Raw genomic sequence first — 23784 nt, forward strand, 5'->3', positions numbered from 1 at the left:
GACACAGACTGGGAAACACTTATTTTAGAAATGTGGCTATAGCTTTGTATTGCTATACCTAGAAGCGGTAGGATTCACAACGTGGCTATTCTTTTCTGTGTCTTAAATGGAAATCAATCTACAGCAGAACTCCATGACCCATCTTTAGTCCCAAAAGAATACGGTTATTTAGCAAGAAAAAAAAACTATTTCTAGGACAGCGTCTGCATAAAAACAACCAGACGTATTTCTAGACCAGCGCCTTTGTAAAATGATCTTCAGAACTCTTAGAAGAAACATCCTTTCCTTTTCAAAAGTTCTATAGACTTCACATTGGAAAGAACTGTTGTGTTTAATTGACATATATATATCTTTCATACAATTTATCTATACATATTGTCAACAATCACATTCTCCATAAGAATGATGTGACAAAAATAATTTATTCAGTGTAAATAAGCATATTTAACTATTTCTCAGTGTATTGATGAGAAACAGGGGGTTGCTCAGAACACTGCACATTATTACAGACGTTGTATACAACAACCAACAAGAGGTATATTCTCCGTGTACATCTCTCTGGCGGCAGGTAAAGCGGAACCTTCAATACAATGGAGACAGCATTCATTCCTGAGCTAGGGGGGTCTTGCTGCATGACCTGCAGGTTCTGAACAGAGACCCCATGGATTTCTGTGGGGTTCAACGTATAGGAACTCTGTTGACGTAAACATTGGAATTTTTAAACAGAGGTTTACTCAGGTTCTTGAACAGGGATTAGCAACATGGACCACTTATGCTCCCATGATGTTTTGCCAAATTGACCTTATGCCAAAACAAGATTAAAAAACACAAAAACAAATGATTAGACACAGTACAGTAACACATTTTGGGCTTTATGTGATGGCTTCCTCTTGACAACCCGCTTTTCATTCCGCTTTCATCTCACTGCTTTGGCAGCCGTATGAGTAACTAATTAGGCAAAGTCCCGTATGAAATGCTGTTTAAATTTGGCTGGATTTTATCCACAGTTTCTTTCCCTGCTGAGAAACAAAAAAAGGATAAAAGAAAACTCTTCAATACATATATTTTTTTTTGTTATCATACAGATCTTGGGACATTATTACAACGACTTGTTATAATTTTACTTTTTTCATCCTGATGGATTTCTCATGCTGTGAGACACTTCAATCAAGGAAATAATGACTAGAACAAGATGGTCAGTATGTCTGGGTTTCATTGTACGGAATTTGTTTTTTATATATATCTATATATCTATATATACATATATAGATATATATAAAATGAATCACTTACAGAAGATAGGTTAATGTGTAGGGGAGATCATTACAGTTATCTGGAGATGGATTAAGAAACAAGCAGACTCTAGTGCATTTGCCACATAACGAGACCCCACGGAGCTCCTGGCAGAAAACCCATTAGTGCACGTGGATAATTCACCAAAGCCGCCATCAGCATACGGCATAGACTTTTCTTTGACTGGTTACAATTAAAGTCAGGCCGAGAACATATTTTGCAGCTGGCAGCAATATCCCCGGCTGATCTCACAGACACAGGGGCAAAGTTCCATTTTTAAGAACAGATTTATTGCTTTTTAACTTTATTCCGTTCCCTTTTCTGTGCTTCTTTCTTATCTGTAATCTCACCAAAGCAGATTGTGCTACCTAACTCATATTTCACTGGCAGGTCTTTAAAACATTTGCCTTAAAATGATAACTCTGTGGAAACATTAACCTGGCAGCTGTTTTTTTAGTTAATCCGAATCCACTTGTCTCCGTGAATCGGACGCATGCATTTGAATTGCCCACAATGGAACCTGAATTATTACTTGGGTCCAGAAGGTGGGGACCACAGCCGGTTTACTTGTGCACAACCAAAAGTTACTCTTACTTATTCTTTGAATAATGACTTTTGTTAACGAAATGTTTTTCATTTATTTAGTTCAGCCTAGCTTACAAAGGCTCTCAGACTCTAATCAAGGTACTTTGTGCAATAGAACATCACTAGTACTACAAGGAACACACGGTAAAGGGGGTTGAAACCCTTTTTTTCACCTATGGCACCTAAAGTGATATCACACATTTATTTTTCATATATTCGAAACATGAGTACCCTAAGACTTTTTAATAATGGGTACAATGTTTTACACAGTAAGCTGATTTATTCCCACAATTACCTTTGTTAATTATAATATGTATTGTCTTGCGAGGCACTTGAGTTCATAAGAACCATAAATAATAATAAGAGCCACTTTTGGTTTTAATGTAAGCGGATACGAAATAAACCAGACAGCATTTCTGCAAAATCCGCGACTAATTACTGGATCATGTCTCTATAAAAGTGCTCTGTTATAGCTTCAAATTAGATGAAGTTGTAAGAATTGATAGTTTAAAATGTATTTTATTGATTACAGAATCGGAGAAAATGTTTACAAGCGTGCCTGGATTCAGGAATAAAAAAAGATTTATGAGAGCTGAAAAGCTTCATATTTTACTTGAGGGGAACAGTCCTTATGTTCAGCTTAAACACCGCCAGCTACAGACACCTTAACTGATCGCACGGGGACCACTCATAATAAATAATATTAATTATATAGTTTTATATAGCGCCCTCATATTCCATAGCGCTGTAATCTGCTAAACAAAATTGTGACTAGTATTTTAATATCATTGTTAGGATACACTGCACTATATAAATCTGCAATAGTGTATTATAGTAAGTTTTTTTTCTGTACTAGGCATTTGCATAATTGGATAGAAGGACCAAAATTCTTAGAATATAGGTTCTTGATCTAGACAGCTATCATTTTAAGCACTTGTTGGTGAAATTATTTGGATGAGTAAATTATACTGTACAGACAGCTTAATTTCCGCCTGTCCTTCAAGTACCGTAGTGGAGGAATAACCATGTTATACTGAATCATGTTTATTTCTCGGTAGATCAGTTGCACCAACCTTACACAGCAGCGGAGTCACCAGGGGTAAAAGGAAATGTTTTGGCATTTACCAAATATTCAAAGGCTTACACTTGCCGATTCGTTACAAATGCTTTTTGGTGAAGGTTGTATATGCGGCCGGTTTGTTAAGAGTAAGGTACATTTGTCTATGTACTCAGAGCTGTGCACGGGTGAGATAATCCTCTACCTATGGGATTTTCTTCCACTGAGGTCTAATTGGGATTCCTTTAGAATGTAGCAATGGATTCCAAGAGAATGCTTCCAATTCCATTCCTTCAGAGATCTTTTACAGGAAAGAAATATGATGGCATGGAAATTGTGCAATCTGGGAAGAAGAAGTGTAAGTCGAAGTGGAAATAAACATATAATCACAGCTCTCCAGGTCGCCATAGATCAATAGAGCACTATAAATAAATCCAGATCTGCCGTATTTATTTTACAAATGTGTCAGTGACTTGTATCGTGTGCTGCTAACGCCTCCTCTTATTTAGCCAAGCACTCGTATATTACGTACCAGGAATGTCACCAAAATTGATAAAAGGTTCTTGCAAGGGTTGTTTTTCTTGGTTTCTTGCTATTAAAAACACACCAAGGAAGGACAAAAGGCACCTGCAGACATAAATTTACTTTAGAATATGCATGAGTTACACTGCGCAGCCACATATAACAGTTCATAAAAGACCCCCCCAAACAGGTTTGCGTAAAACAATTATTTTGAAACTTTCATAGAATTAGCAATTTTGTGAAACCCCGTGGAGCTAATCTCATATACTGTCATACCACAAGAGGAGAGAAGCACAAAATAATATTTTTAAACATATTTATACTGTATACATCTCGTGATGTAAGCACTCGAAATAAGGGCCTAAGTATCCTGAAGGGCTGACTCAGTACAGTAGTAAAGTTAGTCCCAAGGCCCAATATCCAAAAGTTTATAACAAAAAAAAGAAAAAAAAGAAAAAAAAGAAAGGCCCAGATATCAAGACCAGTAGTGTGCCTTTGGGAGTCCGCCATTTATTAAGGTGGTGCCATCAAGTCAGCATTGAGCGTGCACCCGGGGCTGGACTGCTTTACCAGGAAACCAGGAGATTTCCAGATGGGCAGCCCTAGCAGCACCGGGACAGCAGACGCCCAACGCGGGCCCTCAGCTTCCCCTGCCTCCCTTGGGCGGAAAAGAGTTTCCTCACACAGTGTGCGGGTGCCACAGCGGCAAGATGCGAGCACCCATTAGGCGGCAGTCGGGCCGCATAGACATCTCCGCGGCCCCAGTGCTGCTCGGCCGGCCCCTGGACCAGTGAAATCTGTAGGTGAGTTAAGGGGGTGCGGGAAAATGAATGAGTGAGTGAATGAATCAATGTATAAGTGTTTAGGGGCAGAGGTGGCACAGGCAGGCTGCTTCAGGGGCAGAAGTGGCACAGGCAGGCTGCTTCAGGAGCAGAGACCTACCACATCAATGTCTGGCACAGTATATAGTGATGGGGGGTATGCTGTACTATGTGTGGCTCAATGTATAGTAATAGGAGTTATGCTGTAAAATATCTGTTCAGAAAATATTTATTTAAACTTATTTATTTCTTAAAGTTAATTATTTTTTCAGATTTCTAGTTTTTTTTTTCCAGTTGACACAAATTTGTGAAATAAATATTCTTGCCAATCAGTTCACAAACTATCCCTCAACAGCAGCTTTGATGCTTGATAAAGTGATCCAGTAACGCGGGGCTACACACATTCTGACCATTTGTCCTTTTCAACAAGCGGTAATACCCAAGGATTGTGTCTGAAACATAGCGGCATGAATCGTAGGGGGGATAAATTACTCTACACGCTGAGCATAGCTAATAGCCAGAAAAGAAAATCATAACCGGTAACACATTAAAAGTCTTCATTCGACTTAACCAAAACAAATCTAATAACAAAACATCACCGAAATAGTAGAATTAACCCTTAGGTGTTCAAAATATTAGCTTGATATGCAACTTACACATTTATTTTTCATATATTCGAAACATGAGTACCCTAAGACTTTTTAATAATGGGTACAATGTTTTACACAGTAAGCTGATTTATTCCCACAATTACCTTTGTTAATTATAATATGCATTGTCTTGCGAGGCACTTGAGTTCATAAGAACCATAAATAATAATAAGAGCCACTTTTGGTTTTAATGTAAGCGGATACGAAATAAACCAGACAGCATTTCTGCAAAATCCGAGACTAATTACTGGATCATGTCTCTATAAAAGTGCTCTGTTATAGCTTCAAATTAGATGAAGTTGTAAGAATTGATAGTTTAAAATGTATTTTATTGATTACAGAATCGGAGAAAATGTTTACAAGCGTGCCTGGATTCAGGAATAAAAAAAGATTTATGAGAGCTGAAAAGCTTCATATTTTACTTGAGGGGAACAGTCCTTATGTTCAGCTTAAACACCGCCAGCTACAGACACCTTAACTGATCGCACGGGGACCACTCATAATAAATAATATTAATTATATAGTTTTATATAGCGCCCTCATATTCCATAGCGCTGTAATCTGCTAAACAAAATTGTGACTAGTATTTTAATATCATTGTTAGGATACACTGCACTATATAAATCTGCAATAGTGTATTATAGTAAGTTTTTTTTCTGTACTAGGCATTTGCATAATTGGATAGAAGGACCAAAATTCTTAGAATATAGGTTCTTGATCTAGACAGCTATCATTTTAAGCACTTGTTGGTGAAATTATTTGGATGAGTAAATTATACTGTACAGACAGCTTAATTTCCGCCTGTCCTTCAAGTACCGTAGTGGAGGAATAACCATGTTATACTGAATCATGTTTATTTCTCGGTAGATCAGTTGCACCAACCTTACACAGCAGCGGAGTCACCAGGGGTAAAAGTGTTGGGAAAGGGGGGTCAGTGCCACACAGGAGGACACATAGTGCCAGGGCATCAGAAAAAAATCATTCTACAAATCTTTAAAATTGGTTATAAATGTATGGGGTGCTGTTCGGACACATTGCCAAAGGAGCAGAATTCCCCGGCTGCAGGAGAGGGCTGGCAACATCCAGCCTACGGAGGAGCTCCAGCCAAGTGGCTCAGTAATAAAAACAGCCCAAAACACATTTGCCAGATGGCACATTCAGTATATTATAACATACATTCACTGAGAAGAAACAGAAAACCCATAAAAAAGAGTACAGAAAGGATCCAGTCCTCAAGCCCATGCTACAAAGTTCTAGTTACTCTAGACCCCTGGTGGAATGTGAACTACTAAGCAAAAACACATGAAAGAAGTTTCATACAGGGTCACAGAATCTTTAAACCCGAGCAGACCAGAAGGCAATTAGAAACCTGTACCTGTTGTCAGCAACCCCCCCCCCCCAGGCCAGTTGCCTTTACGAAAACGTTATGAAGAAGCATGATCAGCAGCACTCTCATTGACAACATTGAAGCTAGATGCATTGGTTGCCTTTATCCATCATTGATTTCAAAGGCGCTTAGACCCCGTTGACTTCACTGAGCACTACGAATGTTCAGCAGAGGCAGCCAGGGTGTGGAAGATAAGGAGACAGAACTCCAAAAATGGAAAATGGACTCATAATATTCATGTAAATTGAAAATAAAGCTGGATTTGCCTTTTAGGTGGAAAGGTTATTTTTTTAATTTGCCTTATGGTTATTGGTTCTGCTTATCATTCAAACATCAACCGTTTCCTCACTAAACCACAGTTTGCTTTATTATTTTGCTTTTACACAATGAGATGACTCCTAGTTGCTCTGTAGCTTTAAAGGTATACTACTAGCTAAGCATTTGTCTAAGAAAGGGTAACAATAAAAAAACAAAGTTAGTTGGCTTGGCTCCATGCAGTGCTGTACAATTTAAAAATGTAGGAGTAAACAAATATATATAACAAACTTTTACACATACAACAGGAGTTAAGGATCATGCCATTAAACTTGCCATCTAGCCTTAAGGCACTTTAGACAAAAGGAGGGGTAAAATGAATGCCCAGTTTAATAGTATTTGCTCATTAACTATTACACAATGTCAGTGAGCTGACATATAAAAGGTACTTACCCAAAAATAAACATGAATACATTAAACACTGTTGTATCTTGGAATTCCTGGTAAAATATTACCCCTGTAAAACATACAAAAACAATGTTTCACGTTTACATATTAATAAGTTATCAGAAACAAAACGAATGTGCATTTATATACAATATATGACCAAACGTATGTGGACAACCCTCCTAATTCTCGAGTTAAGGTGTTTCAGCCACACTAACTGCTAACAGGCATATAAATGAAGCACGTAAGCAGCGATCCCCAGAGACAAACATTGGCAGTAGAATGGGTCATATTGAAGAGCTCAATGACAAACATGACAGCTACACTGGATGCCACCTTTGCCACAAGTCTGTTCATGAAATTTCTATCCTGCTAGATCTGCCCCGCTTCACTGTAAGTGCTATTATTATGAAGTGGAGGAGTCTAGGAGTAACAACAGCTCAGCCCCAAAGTGGTAGACCAAGCACAGCGGAAACGTGTTCTCTGGAGTGATGAATCACGCTTCACTATCTGGAAGTCAAATGGCCGAATCTGAGAAGCAATCTACAGGAATGCATGGCGCCTACTGTAAACATGGTTGGAGAAAGAAAATTAGGCTTTGGCCTCTTTATATCCAGTTAAGGGTAATGCTAATGCTACAGAATACAAAGACATTTTAGACAACTGCATGCTTCCAACTTTGTGGGAACAGTTTGTGGAAGGCCCTTTCCTGTTCCAGCATGAATGTGCCGCAGTCCACAAAGCAAGCTCCATAAAGACATGGTTGGATGAGTTTGGTTTGGAGGAACAAATGCTCTTTTGGCTGAATGGGCACAAATTCCCACAGAAACACTTCAAAATCTTGTGGAAAGCCTTCCCAGAAAAGGAAGGGGTGGCAACTTCATATTAATGCCTATTGTTTTAGAATGGGATGTCCAACAACCACATATAGGTGTGATGGTCAGGTGTCCACATACTTTTGGTCATAAAGTGTAGTGTATATGGTGATACATTTTCCTAGACAATACTTGTTAACCTTGGACAGTGGATCAGTTTCAAAGGTCCAGAAGAAGTTCATCCAAAACCGATCATGATTTGTACCATTTATTTTTTTTACATTATTGTCACTCCTGTGGTAGAACACTATGCTAAGTATTAATATGTAAATACATCACTTAAAAAATGATGTGAGATGTAAAACAATGGTTAAACCACATCTTCCCATATAAACTCTTAACTCTACGTCCTGTAGAGACTAACAGGTATGTTCCGGCACTAACATTAGTCAGAGTGCATACATCCAAAGGGTTTTCCAAAAGTAGAATTGACAGACTAAGTTTGCATTAGGTAAAGAGGGACTTGCTCTGAAAATATTTTTTTGTTATGTTAAAAAAAAAACACAAGCTGGGGTGGCATTAAATGCATTTTTTTGAGACGGTATAACATGGAGTAACTAGGAAACATACTTTATTGACATCATACCAAATTACAGAAGAGTTATTAAGCTTATATGTGCCAGCAACCAAATGAGAACTATTTGCTCCATTGTAGCTCTGCTGATCTAACTTAACACAGATGGTGCCAAAAAAATTAACTAAAGCAAAAAATATGGGAAAATAACACTTCTACTTAGTAACATTATGCAAACATAAACAACATTAGTTCCAAACAACATTTTTAGTACCTGCAAATATGGCACTTGTAGTAAAGAACACAAAGTTAATTGGCACCACTTCGGTGGCATTGTAAAGTTGCATTGCTTGATTTAGAAACCTAGAAGAAAAACATAAATATGTACAAAATTATTCCGCTGGCATTCTGCAGTTACCATCATCATAAATATTTATGCAGTGTACTATTCAGCAAGAGCCAGAACGCTTTCTAATGCACATAAGCTGAGAAACACAGAAAGCCTCATTAAACAAATGCCTTCCACTCTGAAAGCCAAGTATTGCTCGAGAAAAAAAAACATGGTAAATTATAATGAACCTAATAAAAATTCACTTGTCTTGTGTGTACAGAGATTTTATATTTTGTTCTTAAGTGAAAAGGAATATATAAAGATGATACAGACTGTTACGGGGGGGTTATAGGTACTAGTGGAGACAAAACAGGGGTTGATGGGGACATGGCCATACCTGGGAACTTTATAGCTCCAGCTACCTGGAGCCCCCCTTGTGAGATGCGGGGGCAGAAGTCCCGCTGATGTAGCAGGTGTCCCCGCTGATGTCAATGGGAGATGACGCTGTTTAAGGGGGAAATTGACGGGAAGTGGGGCATGTCAGAACGTCGCAACCCACAGTTTTCCTGTGCCGGCTGTCACGGAACCGGGTCCATACGGATGACTGAAAGGACCCAGCGTGCCCAAAGATTGTGTGCAGGAGTTACGGTGCAGTAGCGGAGTAGGACAGGGCCTGGTTGCAGGGCGACCACTGTTGTGCAGCCACATACCAGCGCCCTGACATAGCAGCAGATGTAATCCAAAAGGAAACAAAGTGATATCCTGCAGGCACCCTGGAGCAGGCATGAAACATATCACTAGAATCACGTGCAGGAGTATGGAAGCTAAGCAAAGGATATAACAGAAACATAACAAGCAAGGGGGACAGGGAGCACAAGGGGGACATAGCAAGGAACAGAGAGACCACGCAAGAAACAGAACCAGACAAGACACACATAATACAGGGCACAACAGGGAACAAGACAGGACACCCCGCTGCCGGGGATACAAGACAGAAACTAGCCTAGGACTGCTTGATAACTATTGGAGATTCCATCACATCTTATGGCCATAGTATGCTTAGCCCACCACTACGCCAAAGTACTCCAATGACGGTGGGTCCTAACGCTAATCCTTGCTGACAAAGATACAAAACAAACCAAACGTAATCAAAACGCATAGCACTGAGACATACCTTAGACTGCAGACTGCGACAAACAAAACACACAGGTGGGGCGCACCTTATAAAGGAAACAGAGCAGAAGCAAAGAGCAGAACTAGAAGCCAGGAATGAAAGATCAGAACTGAGCATACGGAAATCCAGGAATGGATTAAAGCAAAACAGAAAAACTGAAGCAAGATAGATATGCAGCCCTGCAGCCTGGGTAGAACGTGACACCGGCGAAACACGGAATTCCCAGGTATGGACATGGCTGGGGCTGACGGGGACAATACAGATGTGTTATGTGATCTGGTATAAGAGATATCCTTTCCCGCATATCTTAATGTATTGACTTGTTTTTAAATTAATTATTGGTCATTCATTTAGCCATGTTATTTCAGTGACCCTAATTCTAATGTGTAATTTCTTCTGTTTAGGGCCTACTAAAGTAGGCACAGCACATTCCAGCACCCGTTCAACGGAGGTGCCCAGCTGGGCCACCTAACACATCGATATGTGACCCTGCATTAGCAGGTGTGACTGTGCATGTTGGAGTATGGTGTGAGTGTGTGTTAAAGTGTTAGTGGCTGTGTATTAGTGTATGGTGTAAGTAGATGATGCTAGAGTTTGCGGATGTTAGGGTGAGTTTGGATGTTAGCATGTTTTAGTCTGTGTGTATGCAGGTGTGCCAGGGAATGGGGCACCAAAGAAATCCTGGCACCAGTAACCCTATGCTCACCCCTGCATTATTACACTCACAAGTCTGACAAAAAGTATTTTATTCCAGAGTCCAGGGCTGCAAAATACAGCCATGTGTGTGAAGGCAAATGCTTAAAAATTGTGAAAGTTTTACCTTAGCAACATTTTAGGTCAAGTTTAACTACCAGCAAGGCTAAATCGAATTTGAATATTTGTTCAATGTTCACATGCGGATAAAAGAAAAATATAGATGTATAAATAAAAAGCACAAAGAAGTACAACAAAAGTGTACAAAAAAGTGTAAAAATCTCACAGTACTTACTTGACCTGAAAGGCACACGAGGCAACCATTACAACAAACATGACGTAGAATATAGGGTACGTCAGTTGCATTTTACCCTTGAAGGTTTCGGTTATCATACCAGACACGGCTTTTACCGAAATTACTGCCATAGACGCTGAAAATAATAACAAAAAAATTTGGTGAATTTTTGTGAAGTTCCCAGATTCATTGACGCAGTACAGGGTTCGCTGCTTAGTAAAACGTTCTTAGGACAGACAAAATTCTTAGGAAAGAACACCAGATTCATCTGAGATAAGGAAGCTGAAGTCAATGTAACAGGAGGTGACTAACTTTCTGTTGTCCTTTTCCCAATGATCCCAGTATTGTCTGGCCAGCAAGAAGACAGAAATCCAACGGAAAACCATTACTAGCTCTCTGCCTGGGCATATGGCGGAAGTAGTTGATGGAAATGTACTTACCAAGCAATGCTACCAGGAGTAACAAAACCACAATGTGATCCACCCCCTTTCTCTTGTAGAAATACAGCAAGGTACAGAAGATGACTATTTCTAAGATCTGGAAACCAAAGAATGATATTTCAGTACATAGTTCTTACATCAAATGCAAACCTATCGCATTCATTACCAGACTATAACTAGAAAAATAATTCGGTATTGTAATGCGATACATGCAGTATTAAGAATTAGATTTACTGTTTTAATGGATCTCCCAACACTTATTTGATTTATGATTTTAAACGTCAGTGAGAAACCAAACCTACAGATTTCTCTATTCATTTCAGACACAACAACATAAGGGAACTAAAGAAAATGACTGTTTTTTAATAAAATTTAGTGCAGTGCATTAATTATTTGGTTTTACTTTAGTAAATACACACTAACACTAATTTTTAACTAGCCACTAGTTTTAAAAATTCCAGCGGCAGGCTGTTTTAATGGCATACCTAATTTTTATATTAATTATTTCCTCTCTCCATTGATCTGCTCATACATTTACTAATGAATCCCTTAGACATACAGTTAGTGGACAGAATACTAAGAGCTTTAGCAGAATATTTCATGTTTTCTCAATATATTGTTAATGTTGCAACTGACTATAGCAGCTGGAAACGGTGACCCAAAACTTTTTAACAGTAGTATATATATATAATATGATAAAATATATACACACACATCCAAACAAATCTTTCTAGACATTAACAAAAAAACAGAAAGGCAATATTTTATGGGGGGGGGGTTACATTAAAAAAATGACAGGGATTTTGTTTCAGGACATTGGACAGATGGGCCTGGAACGCATTCCACATCACTATATTAAAGAAGACATTAGTTGTAGCAATAAAACTGAATTTATAAATCAAATGAAGTAGCTGCTTCTACTAAAATCCTCCAATGACATCATTAATTGGAAGGTTTGGCCACTTTTCCTGCCATTTTAGATTGTATGCATAAATCCCCTACTTTAACGTCTCCTTCGTTTATACAATGACTTTTAGATGGGCTTCTGACAGCATAATACAGTTACTGGGGCAATCCTCACAAGTTAAATCATAAATGGCTACGACAGCAATAATGATGGTTGAGATAACTCGTGCGAAGCTGAGAGGTTCCATTTGTACTAATTGATGTCAGTCAGCTGTCAAACCAGTGAATATGAAGCCAACATCCTTAAAAATACGACATATTTTCATTCTCCAGTAGGATTTCAGAAAAATATAGCTTTGGGAACGCAGAATGGTTTTGGAGCAGGGCATGCAGAATGACTAAATATACCAATAAACACATGCATGATTATAAATCAGGGGGGTCCTGATAAGACAACGTGAAATGCGTTCTGAATCCATAAATCTTTATTCCCACATGAAATGTATAGATCGTACATATAAAACGTATAGTTATATAATGCTTAGGCAGGACAAGGGTGGGTTGACAGGGTTCTCAGTAATATGTTTCATTTGTAAGTCGTAAAGTGATGGAAATATACATTTTATGTAATACCCATGCTAATTTACAACTCAAAGCCATTTAAAACTCTTTGGAAGCTCTTACAAAACAAAGAAAAACTCACCAGATAAATTAGGAACTGCCAGCTTACAAGGTACTTCTGTACTTTGACGGCAGTTACCTCCTGAGATACATTTGGTGAAAAAGTGACTAACAGGTATGTTCCGGCAATTGCCAGGGTTCCACCTGAAAAAGAAAAAAAACGACCATGTATCAACGTTAAAACGGCTGTATTTTTCACTCTACTTCAATCAGAAAACATCTCCGTAGGCTGCGGTGAAAGTTATAAGCGTTGCCTTGTTAGCACACTGCAATAAAACACGTAACCAAGTTCAATGCCGCAACAGCACATAACAATAAAAGAGAAATATTTGGAAATGGGTGTTCATAAATCTTCGCAAGTTTTCCAGCATTAAATTATCTCGGACAAAGTAGTGGAATAGCTCGGAGGCCAATAGTTCATACTTTCCTTAAAACAAATCTTTATAATTGAAAGTTTACGTAGTCCCAGTGATGTGTCAGAAAGTAAGATCTTCCTACAGCGGCAGTAATAGGTTAGGATTTACTGCGGTTCAAAAATGGTAGGTTTGGAAACACAGAGCTATGAAGACTGAAGCTGGTAAACCTGGTGAATGTAAAAGGGGTGACCTCGTCTGCTGGTATAGTAAGGTTTAATGACTACATGTTATGAAGAGAGTGTTGTGCATTTCCCATTCTACATAAAGACATTTGCCTGGCACATAAAAACACCCAGAAAGAACCAACTACAAGTTGGTTTTCTTGCTTCTTCACAACCTTTCCATCTCTGCAAAGAAGAGATGGAAAGGTATGAGATGAACTATATACAAAAGCACAGAGAAAACAGGATTGAATTGCAAAGTTTGGTGGAAACGTATTCTTCTCCGTGTAATTATCTGAAGCTGCTGCATACGCTTTCATCAGAAGATACTTAGACCAAGTTTTCCCTTATACATCACCAAACAGGTGTGGTGTCATGAGGAACTCCTCTTCATTTGTTCTCAAGAGTACCTCTGTAACTAGAAAGTCCATAACTGAAGGCATCTAGAATGCCCTCAGATCTCCAGCTCCTCAGTTTGCCCCAGGTCAGGATATTTACTGTTATTTCGGCCACTATCACAGTTGGTGCTTTTGTCGAAGGACATGTTAGGTCATTGTAACCATTTTCCGTTGCGCTTAGTGTTTTCCGGACCCAGTGGGCCATTTCTGATATACAGGAGAGCCTCTTTGAAGTGAATGGGATTATGATTTCATTTTCAGTTCTGGACCACAGGAGAAAAATTAAAGAAAACCATCCCACGTGAATAAGTGAAAAACTTTAATTAAAAAGTTTGTGAGTGGTATTGATCTACATGATTTCTTGACACTTTATCTATACAATATTGCACTATTATTTTTCCTATGTACAAGCACCCCACGTTGTGTCGATGCACAGGAGAATTATGTCAGGATGTTGAAGTCATGGTGCAAGATCAAGGCCGATTTCCTTTTTTTTTTTACATTTGACCCATTCTTACATCTAGAACGATTGGCTTGAGCTCCAATTTGACTTTTAGTTTGCAGCAACGTACTCTGAACGTCTTCCTTAGAGACTGTAAACCCTCTAGCATTGATCCCGTTTGTTATAAATACGGTAAATCCTGCTTGTGCACGTTTTCCACAAAATTAAACGCAATTACATTAGAAAAACGGACAGGCTAGATGTGCCGAATTGTTCATTTCTGCCATCCAATTCTATATTTCTACAAGCTATCACACTTGAAGCTTTCCACCAAGCACTCTAGACATACTTATTACATTTCATCGGCAATTTCACAGAGACTGAATCTCTGCTGCGCTGAGAAAAAGGAAAGTATCGCACCTATTTCCTGAGACGATGAACCTAGAGGTTTTGAAAAATATGTAGCATTTGAGAACTAAAGTAGCATATTTCTGTATACCTGTTCTATATAGCCAAAAAACAGGGATCAGCAAAGCTTCCCATACCCACAACCCAAACATTTTTCACATCATAAAAAAGGGAAAACTATGTTTTTCTCAATATAGCTGTTTATCAGAATTCTGGGCAGCGGAAACAGCAGACTATAACAGAAACAAACAATGGCGAGACTAGACAGGCCAAACAGTACTTCTGTCTGATGATTTGCAACCATGCACCTTTTGACATTAGGCAGCCAGCCATTATGACCCTTTACAGATTAACCCACCGTCCCCCCAGAGCGGCGCCAATGGTAATGTACCCTAACAAACAAGCTAGGGCACATTAGAAAAATGAAGGGACTAAAACACAAAGCTTTTCAACAGGAAAGGATTAGGGAGGTTTAAATATAAAATAAGATTGTTATGATAAACAACTGTTCCTTCAAATATTTTGGTAGCCTTCTAGGGAAAAATATTGCCACAATGTAAAAAAATAAATAAGTTTATTTTTACAGTTTTTACAGTTGTGGCCCCTGCAACTCCAATAGTTACGCCACTGCTCAGCCCTTCTTGCTGGAGAAAACATCCAGTGTTGGCCCTTCATATTGTATAGTGAAGCAAGAGAGCTGAAACCTCAGCTCTCCTGCAAATTCTCCTTTTAGTGAATAAACCCGAGATGACCGTCCATTTCTCATTAACGCTAGGTCTACAAATTGTAAAAAATGAATCAAAATCTCTATTTGATTTGCTTTTTCATGATTTGGTGATCAGCTTGACGTGCTTGTTCACATGTAGCCAAAAAATATTTATTAGCCGATCCATCTGGAATGCGACTTCACTAAGCTTACATCCAACCCAAAGGAAAACCTTGAACTATATGAACTGACAAGTTATTTCAACATGAAACAATGACTTCCATATATATACCTGTGCGATAAAACTATTTCACTTAGTCCTTCCAGCACCACTTATCTGGATGCACAGTTTCAATTACTACTGGAGACAGTCTTTCAAATTTTGAAAATAGGAACCTCTATGGAATTTATTGTTAGCCCCACATATTTGGGCAAGATACTGCACAATCGCTTTTTTCTCTTTTCTTCATATATTATTCTAGATGTTAAGACATTGAAAAAAGCCTGACAACTCTATATAATAAATGCTTGAAGACCAGGAACATGTATTACTTTAAAACAGAGTATTTAGTCCAAAAAAAAGACTTAGCGTTTGTTTTATGATCTAGGTAATTCGTAGTTACGTTGGAATACTAATAAATTCCTCTGTTAACCGATCTAAAAGCTGTGATTATTTTGGTTTTTTTATGTTTCATCTGAATAGAGTGTGGAACTAGAAGCTGCCGCATTATCAATGACGTCACTTTTTAGAAAGATATTAAATATACAGAATGGTAATACATAGTAAAGAAAATATATTGGGAAAAAAATTAAATTTGGGGTTTTTTAAAGATTAAAAAAGAAAAGTAATAGATACAAACAAGCTTCCAACAAAATGCTATATCAATTCTGGAATAAGTTACAGAAAGATCAAGCAAAATCAGAGGATAATTTATTTAAACATGTAAATGTCTCTGGAAAACAAAAAGAAAGAAGAAAAAGCTGAATTTGCAGCTTAGAAGCACATAGATAAACGGGAACAAAGGCTAATGGCAAAAAAAACAAGGTATTTAAGTCCAAAATGTACATTTACCTTGTGCAACATTTGATCGGTTGTTAGGATAAAACTACAAATTTGCGTACGGGCAAAAAACAAACATTTAAACATTAGTGTTCATGTGTTTTTATAATCGTAATAGTGCATCCAACAGGAAAAATCGGCAGAATAAATGAAAATTGTTATCCCATAATAAACAGATTTTCAGCCAGGAGAGAGAATGCGACAGGGTTTACTGTATCCGGCATCTGCCGTTAAGGATATTTCATGGTTCTAATGTATTTACTACAGTAAAGTGGGAATTGGCTTTAGTAAAGCAGTTTATTCTAAAAGTTATGGTAGAAACAACGTGTCCTTTTTGTAAATCCGTGTTACTGTTAGAGACACTTAGATACTTTATTTAGCATACATTGAGATCTGTGGGTGTATATATATAGGGTATAACTTGCTTTATCTAATTAAATTAGATAAAGTCATGAACCGCCCTCCTTCTTCTCGCATTAACCTTAAAAGGCCTGCCTCAACCATATGGAAGTAATGCTGAGACATGAACTAGCATTCTAGTATACTTCAACAACAGAATAATTATTTTAATTAGATGGAATTATAACCATAAATGTAAACTAGGGTAAATTAATTCTTCTTCCAGCAGTTCAGAACATTAGAACTTTGAGTGTGTTAACATCACAGGAAACATATGTACATAATACTTTGTCCTTCCTAAAACCTTTAATTAATAATTTGCAATCAGTATAGGCTATTCAGAGTTTGTAGGTAACTGTACCCTAGCCATAACTAACATCCCCCATGCCAATTTGAGTTTTTACAGAGTAGGTACAGATGCCTGAACTTCCTAGCAGACTACAGTTATAACTTAAATATGATAATTCGCCTAAGAAAACAATACATTAAAATATCATCAATAAGTTATTCATTACAACATCTTAACTAACATGGCACAGGCCCCACCAGAAATAGAGTTATATTCTTCCATATGCATTCAGCTAAAAATAAATGCACCAATAAAATAGTTCATTTTCCAATCTGAAAAAAAAACCAGATTGAACGAGCAGGACTGCAGCAAAAAAAAAAAAAAACAATTTCAAACGCATCCATTTTTTTTTTGCTAGATTATTAATTGACCCTGTAGTAGATTTCACTTCTCAAAGATTTGTTTTTAATAAATACTTTTAAGAAACCTTACCAATGACATCAGATGCTCTTAGACTTTCTTTCAGGAACACAACAGAAATTGCGGCGCTGCCTGGAGAAGAAAATGAATACTTGTAACTAATGTAAATAACACACATTACAGAATAAGACATGGTACAGGAGACTAGGATGTGATGGTAATGCCTCCAAATTAAGTTCACAACTCTCAATACTTTGTGTCAAATAAAAAAGATCTGCTTTCAATAAACGATGAGTCGCATGTGAGACTTGTCGAGTTTTAACCAACGATCAATTACCCAATAAAGACAAGGAGACCCGCTGGATTTTAAAACGGTCAAAGATTTTATTAAAACACCTGCGACACCGGCGGGTACTTCACTTCTGTATAACTTTCTAAAACTGAAAGAAAATCTCCCCTGTGCAGAAATAAATACCCCGTAGGAGGGGTAACAGATAACATTAACATAATCCTTATCAGAATGTCACTATTGGGCTACCACCTAAAAAGATACATAGGGCAAATTACAGCCAGCCCAGTCATGCTGGCCCTGCGTGTATGTCCCCTTCAGGCCAAGACTCTCTGGCTTCCCTGTGCATTACGAAGGGCCAACCAGGTGAGCTTTAAATGCAAGAAGTATGAGTGGACCTTCTATATTCTATAGTTGGCAACGATGTTTTCAAAATTATACCTATGATTCATGCTGGGCAATTTTTCCAAGAGAACATCATAGGTTGGCCATTGATAATGAATAGTTAAGCTGGTGTGACTCAGGGTTTGAAGAATTCGCTCTGATGGTTGGTTCAATAAGGTGAGTAAGTGTTCTGGTAAAACAGGTCCATGCAGGTACTTCCTCATTCTACAGCGAATGCACAGCATCCACCATTTTAAAAAGGAAGATTAAATAGAATAAAGGCTGTCCGAAAGAATAATAGTGCCAGATCCACGGGGTATATTTTATAAAGCAATTTAACTGACAATTATGTCCAAGGACTGGGGGTAACCCATACCCTTGTCAAAGCAAGCCACAAAAATCAATTGGAATCCTAGCAACAATAGTAAATATAAAACATGACTTTTAATAATAAATTCCACTAAAACAATTAATGTACCAAAATAATATAATAATAATCCAACCATTTTGGTACATTATTTAATTGTTTTAGGGGACTTAATCATTAAAAAGTTATGTGTTATATTTACTATCATGAAAAATCATGTGAATTGAGTAGGGGGAATAGGTCTGAACATTAGAGAAAGGAAAAAATAATGGGCAGAAATAGGGTTGTCTTGCAAATGATTTGGATAAACAACCTGTTATTAAAGTTATATATTTCAAATATGTATAAAATGTAAGTATTGCATGCTGTGGCAGATACTGTTTGGATTAATATAACATGCATACTTTATGCAAACTATTTGCCAGAGATTTTTTCACAAATATCTGACAAAAAAAGTAATTCATACATCCTTTAGCAAACTGATACTGAGAGATTTTTATAACACAAAAAAAAACATTTTAGAAAAAAAAAGCCATAGAAATGAATCATATCGCCACAATTTATCAGACATGAGCTGGTCAAGTGATTGGTTTCCATAGCAATTGTTCAACGACAAAATGTATGTGTTGATAAGTATGAAAGCATTGTGAGGTTATCTGAAGCCTACCACAAAGCGGGCGAACAATCAAAAGTGACAGAAGCAACTTACCGATTTATCGCATAGAAGTGTAAAGCTTAAAATAGACCATCTGAATCATTTTCAGAATGTTGTTTTGAAGGGAAACCTACCTTTCTCTTTTTATTAAACATCACATTTTTAGGGTGGTGGTAAAACCCTATTGCACCAAGTAATTAAAGGGGAACCCCCACAATGCTTTCCCTTTTATTTCTGCATGTGGTATATTTATGGGGTCAGCAGGGTATATAATAATGTGCAAAGTGGCTTTCTGTTACTTGATTTTGGTTTTGCATCGCTGTCAATCTTTCCCAGTTTGATTTACGTGCAACAGTTGTGCGTTTCCTTTCTTAGCTGTAAATAGCAGAGGATCATGGGTAGGAATAATCGATAAATAATATCTATTAGGAGTAACTGTTAAATTACTATTGGAGCTTTTTTTGCCACAAATATTACATCCAACCCCAGAACAAAACCTAAAGGATAGTTCCACCGCCATGATTGATAAGTGGCCTATGGTCACCAGAGCAGCCAATAAAATGATCAGGTGATCCGGCTGACTGGATCATTATCTGCTATGGTAATGTGACCACTGATGAAACTTTGTACCAAAACAACTTTTTACACAGTGATCGAATTGTAGTTATTCCCAGCAGAAATGTGCTGATTCTAAGATGGTTAAAGACCAGCATCTCAAAATAAGCATCCTATTTTCTGAAACACGTAAACATTCTATCTCAATGCCCTTAAATCCTATCAGACATTATAAAGCTGAGGTCACAGAACACAAGAAACACGGTCATTCCCCTTGGTGTGCTGCCAGTCAATGGGCCGACTGCAAGGGGATCTGTGTTTTCTCCAATAAATCCATTTATACTATGGAGGACTCTGTCGAGTGGGCGCAGACTCCATACCATGCGGTAGAGGATACTGTGTGCCTTTAGACACTGAGCAATAAACATGGCACTTGCGGAAAGGGCAGCCTCAAGTTAGGCCTCAGGCAGCACCCAGGGTAAATACATGACTAACTGACGCTCCATTAGGTTTTGAATGGGACAACATTATTTCAAGGTGTTAGACACAAAACTAATGACTTATAACCCTTACCTATAACAGCCACACACCCCAGAGGAGCAATCAGAGTTGCAGGAGCAAAGCCGTAAGCAGCAAAGTTTCCTAGTTCACCAATTCCCATCAGTACCATTCCACACCACCATAACTTGCTTTTGTAGTAAGGGATTGGATTTTGCTGGATGGCGAGTCGAAGATGGGTATATTTCTGAAATGCAAACATTTGTGACGGGAAATTCAATGTATTTTCAGCACGTTAACAGATGACATTTTCTAAATTAGAGATCTGTCAACTCTGTACGTTGCACATCAAGATAACTTTTCATTTCGCTTTGTGTGGGTCCAGCAAACCCCTCTAGAAGACATATTCATTACAGACGTCTGCTGGTGGAAAGTCATTTATCATTTCCCTTTTTAAAAGAATTGCAATTGTGTGAGCATAAGGTCAAACAAATATAGCATTAGAATAAGAAAAAACAACATGTCAACATATGTACTTACTAGTTAATGGGACAGATAGTATATTATTATGTTGTATGTATCTCTCACAGGTATACGTATGACCGCATAACTTGCTGCACAGTGGCGTAACTACAGAGGTTGCAGGGGCCACAACTCAATGCAAACAGAATTTATTGAGGAAGAAAATAAACACCAAATATCTGATAAATATGAAGGTCAATATAAACTAGAGATTAAAAGGGAAAAACTCTAGACAGCATTAAACATACTGCAATGTGAACCATTGATTAGGAAGATGCAATAATAATAATAATAATAATAATAATAAATACACAAATGTGTGTTCTGTAGGTTTTTAATCAACAGTACCTGTATGTGTTACTTCTTCTGCATAAGAGACATGTATATGCAGAGGGAAAAATACCTGAAAATATTGAGATTTAGGTCCCAATTCAGTATTACAAAAGAATGCGCCTATAATTTTTAGGCAATTTATTCAATGTGTTAAATTTATATATATATATGCATTTATTTATTTAACTATCCAGAGATGTCAATTTCTGTTAACGGGTCTGAAAGAAGGAGCCATGTAGTTCTGAGTTAACCCTTACATTGAGAATTGGTTAGGGAACAACAATTATGCGTCCATACAACATATCTTAGGAAATAGACAATAAAGAAAAACTAATGTCAACATATTGTTACCTGTAGGTTAAGGGAGATGCTGATTAAGAAACTTCCAACTATTGACAAGATAATTCCAAGTATTTGGTTCTGAAATTACAAGAAGAACAATATTACAATAACAAGGATAACACAATCAATTTACATTTAGCAGTACATGTAAATTATTACAACAAAAGAATAAAAAAAATTGTAAAGCAAAATTAGGACAAATCATTAATTTTACTGTACTTCCTCTGACATTAAGTCACTCCACTCGTATCTCTCAGTTCAATAATGCACCTAATATGACACAAAGGAAAAATTGCTGCTTGACCACATTCGATACATTGCTCTGTGGCTGAATCAATAATTATACTCAATACATGATGAGTGTTTTCTGAGGATTTGCTTGAGAGCTTATGCCATAAATTGTCTCAGTTATACATGCCTCCCAACTGACCCGCTATGCATGAGACAGTTCCAGTTTTGCCACTCAATATCTCAATAGGAGATCAATTTTCAACCTCTCCATTCACGCCAATAATATGTACAGTCAATGCCAGCCGGCCATTTAGCACTTACGTATTGGCTTGGACTTCGAAATTATGGACATATGGACTTAAAATGTATCCCACAGAGACTAAGGACCAGCTGTCTTTATTTAAATGGTAGCCCCATGTGTCTTCTCTTAGGTGACCAGAATTTGAATGTGCCCTACTTGCTGATCTGCATACATTTAGCTTGTATCAAATGATTAAATCCCCCTTTCTTCCCCATTCTAATGATCGGGACAGTTGTGTGAAAAAGAATGTACACCCTCTTTGAATTCTATGGTCTTACATATCAGGACATAACAACAATCATCTGTTCATTAGCAGGTCTAAAAATTACAACCTCTTACTGATGACAGTAAGTATATACTTAGTTTCTCACACATGGCTTCTCCATTTTGGCTTTATTTTTATTGCATGAATCATGACACGGTGTAATATATTATGTATATGAACACATGATTATTATGTCCCGATATGTAAAACCATAGAATTCAAAGAGGGTGTACTCTCTCTTTTACACAACTGTTTTTCTAGATCTAACATAACTCAAAGCCTAGAGAAACTAATTCAATGGACCCATGATGTCAGGCAAAAAAATAACACTTATCCACAAATAAAACAATTTTTAATATATTGGTTTATGGCATTCGGACTTTAGACTCCTATGTCATTTCTGTAAAATAATAAACAGTGTAAACACGGTTTCACAGTCGCAGTATTTTCTTTTATGTTTGAACAGGGAAATAACAGTGTTATGGAATCTAATTAAAATATATTAAAAACTGTAAGTCATATTAAAACAGTGTTTATAAAACACAATGAAACATTAAATGATGGGGTAAAACTCACACTGCAATGTACAAATGTGTAATAATGTGTAATACTAAAAAAACAAATATATATCTGCCATCTGATAAGTGCTCACCAAGTACATGCTGATCCAATGATTACTCAAATATGAGGCAATGTAAAAATATCAGTTAAAGTACATAACCTGAATTATATTAAATGTTACAAGATTAAGCAGCACTTATAATAAATTGGGGACTCTTTGTAAATGTTCTAGAATATTTGTTCTCCCTTTTGCCATTGCCACCCACAAAAAAAACCCACTAAGGCAGAGCTATCACTTTTCTTAAAAACTATTTTTTGTTGTTGTATACAATAGCCATATGAAATTGTGTTCACATATTAGAAAAATCTCAATTAATATTCCTGTATAGTGACTTATTTCTTCAGTATTAATAAAGGGACATCCTAGCCATCATATGGTACTTTAACATAGGATAGTTACATGGTCCCCTTATACTTTGGTGGGATTTCCCTTGCAAATCCTCACCCCCAGCTATTTCTATGTAGGAGATCTCCCCCGTAAAAGGCCCTTAAGCAGTGGAATAGTGGGGGGCCTGATCGTCCCCCTGGAGCTGCCATCCTAAATCGGCCTAGGCCAGAATATGTCACAGCTTCTTGTACCAAAAAGGATTAAAAATAAAGTATGATGGAGCTGAAGGAGCAGCCACTATAAAGTCTGAAGTATGCTGCCAAAGACAATGGAAGAGCTATGACATATTAACACATGGAGGGCTACGTGTAAAGTATATTTGCTATAAAAATAGAGCAGTTGTAACAATTAATGTCTACATCTATGTACTAGCTGTGTCTTAAGAGAAATGTGTCCACATTTTTAATT

The 23784-nt window shown here is 37.4% G+C and overlaps 1 protein-coding gene across 2 annotated transcripts in view; it reads right to left on the minus strand.

Annotated features, from left to right (window-relative positions):
• Positions 1–403: 403 nt before the first annotated feature.
• NIPAL2 (NIPA like domain containing 2) overlaps positions 404–23784 on the minus strand; it is a 28436-nt gene continuing 5055 nt past the window's right edge. The window contains exons 2-11 of one of the 2 annotated variants that reach the window (XM_053466779.1): positions 21580–21648; positions 20449–20620; positions 17698–17757; positions 12949–13070; positions 11340–11436; positions 10900–11035; positions 8681–8769; positions 7024–7087; positions 3468–3562; positions 404–1016 (exon numbers count right to left, since the gene is read on the minus strand). In XM_053466779.1, the coding sequence (XP_053322754.1) occupies positions 949–1016; positions 3468–3562; positions 7024–7087; positions 8681–8769; positions 10900–11035; positions 11340–11436; positions 12949–13070; positions 17698–17757; positions 20449–20620; positions 21580–21648 (972 nt within the window). In that variant the 3' untranslated portion in view covers positions 404–948. Of the gene's footprint in view, positions 1020–3467; positions 3563–7023; positions 7088–8680; positions 8770–10899; positions 11036–11339; positions 11437–12948; positions 13071–17697; positions 17758–20448; positions 20621–21579; positions 21649–23784 lie in introns of both variants that reach the window. The other variant, XM_053466778.1, reaches the window with a different exon arrangement.

This window comes from Spea bombifrons, chromosome 5, assembly GCF_027358695.1.
Source record: "Spea bombifrons isolate aSpeBom1 chromosome 5, aSpeBom1.2.pri, whole genome shotgun sequence".
Classification (NCBI taxonomy): domain Eukaryota; kingdom Metazoa; phylum Chordata; class Amphibia; order Anura; family Pelobatidae; genus Spea; species Spea bombifrons.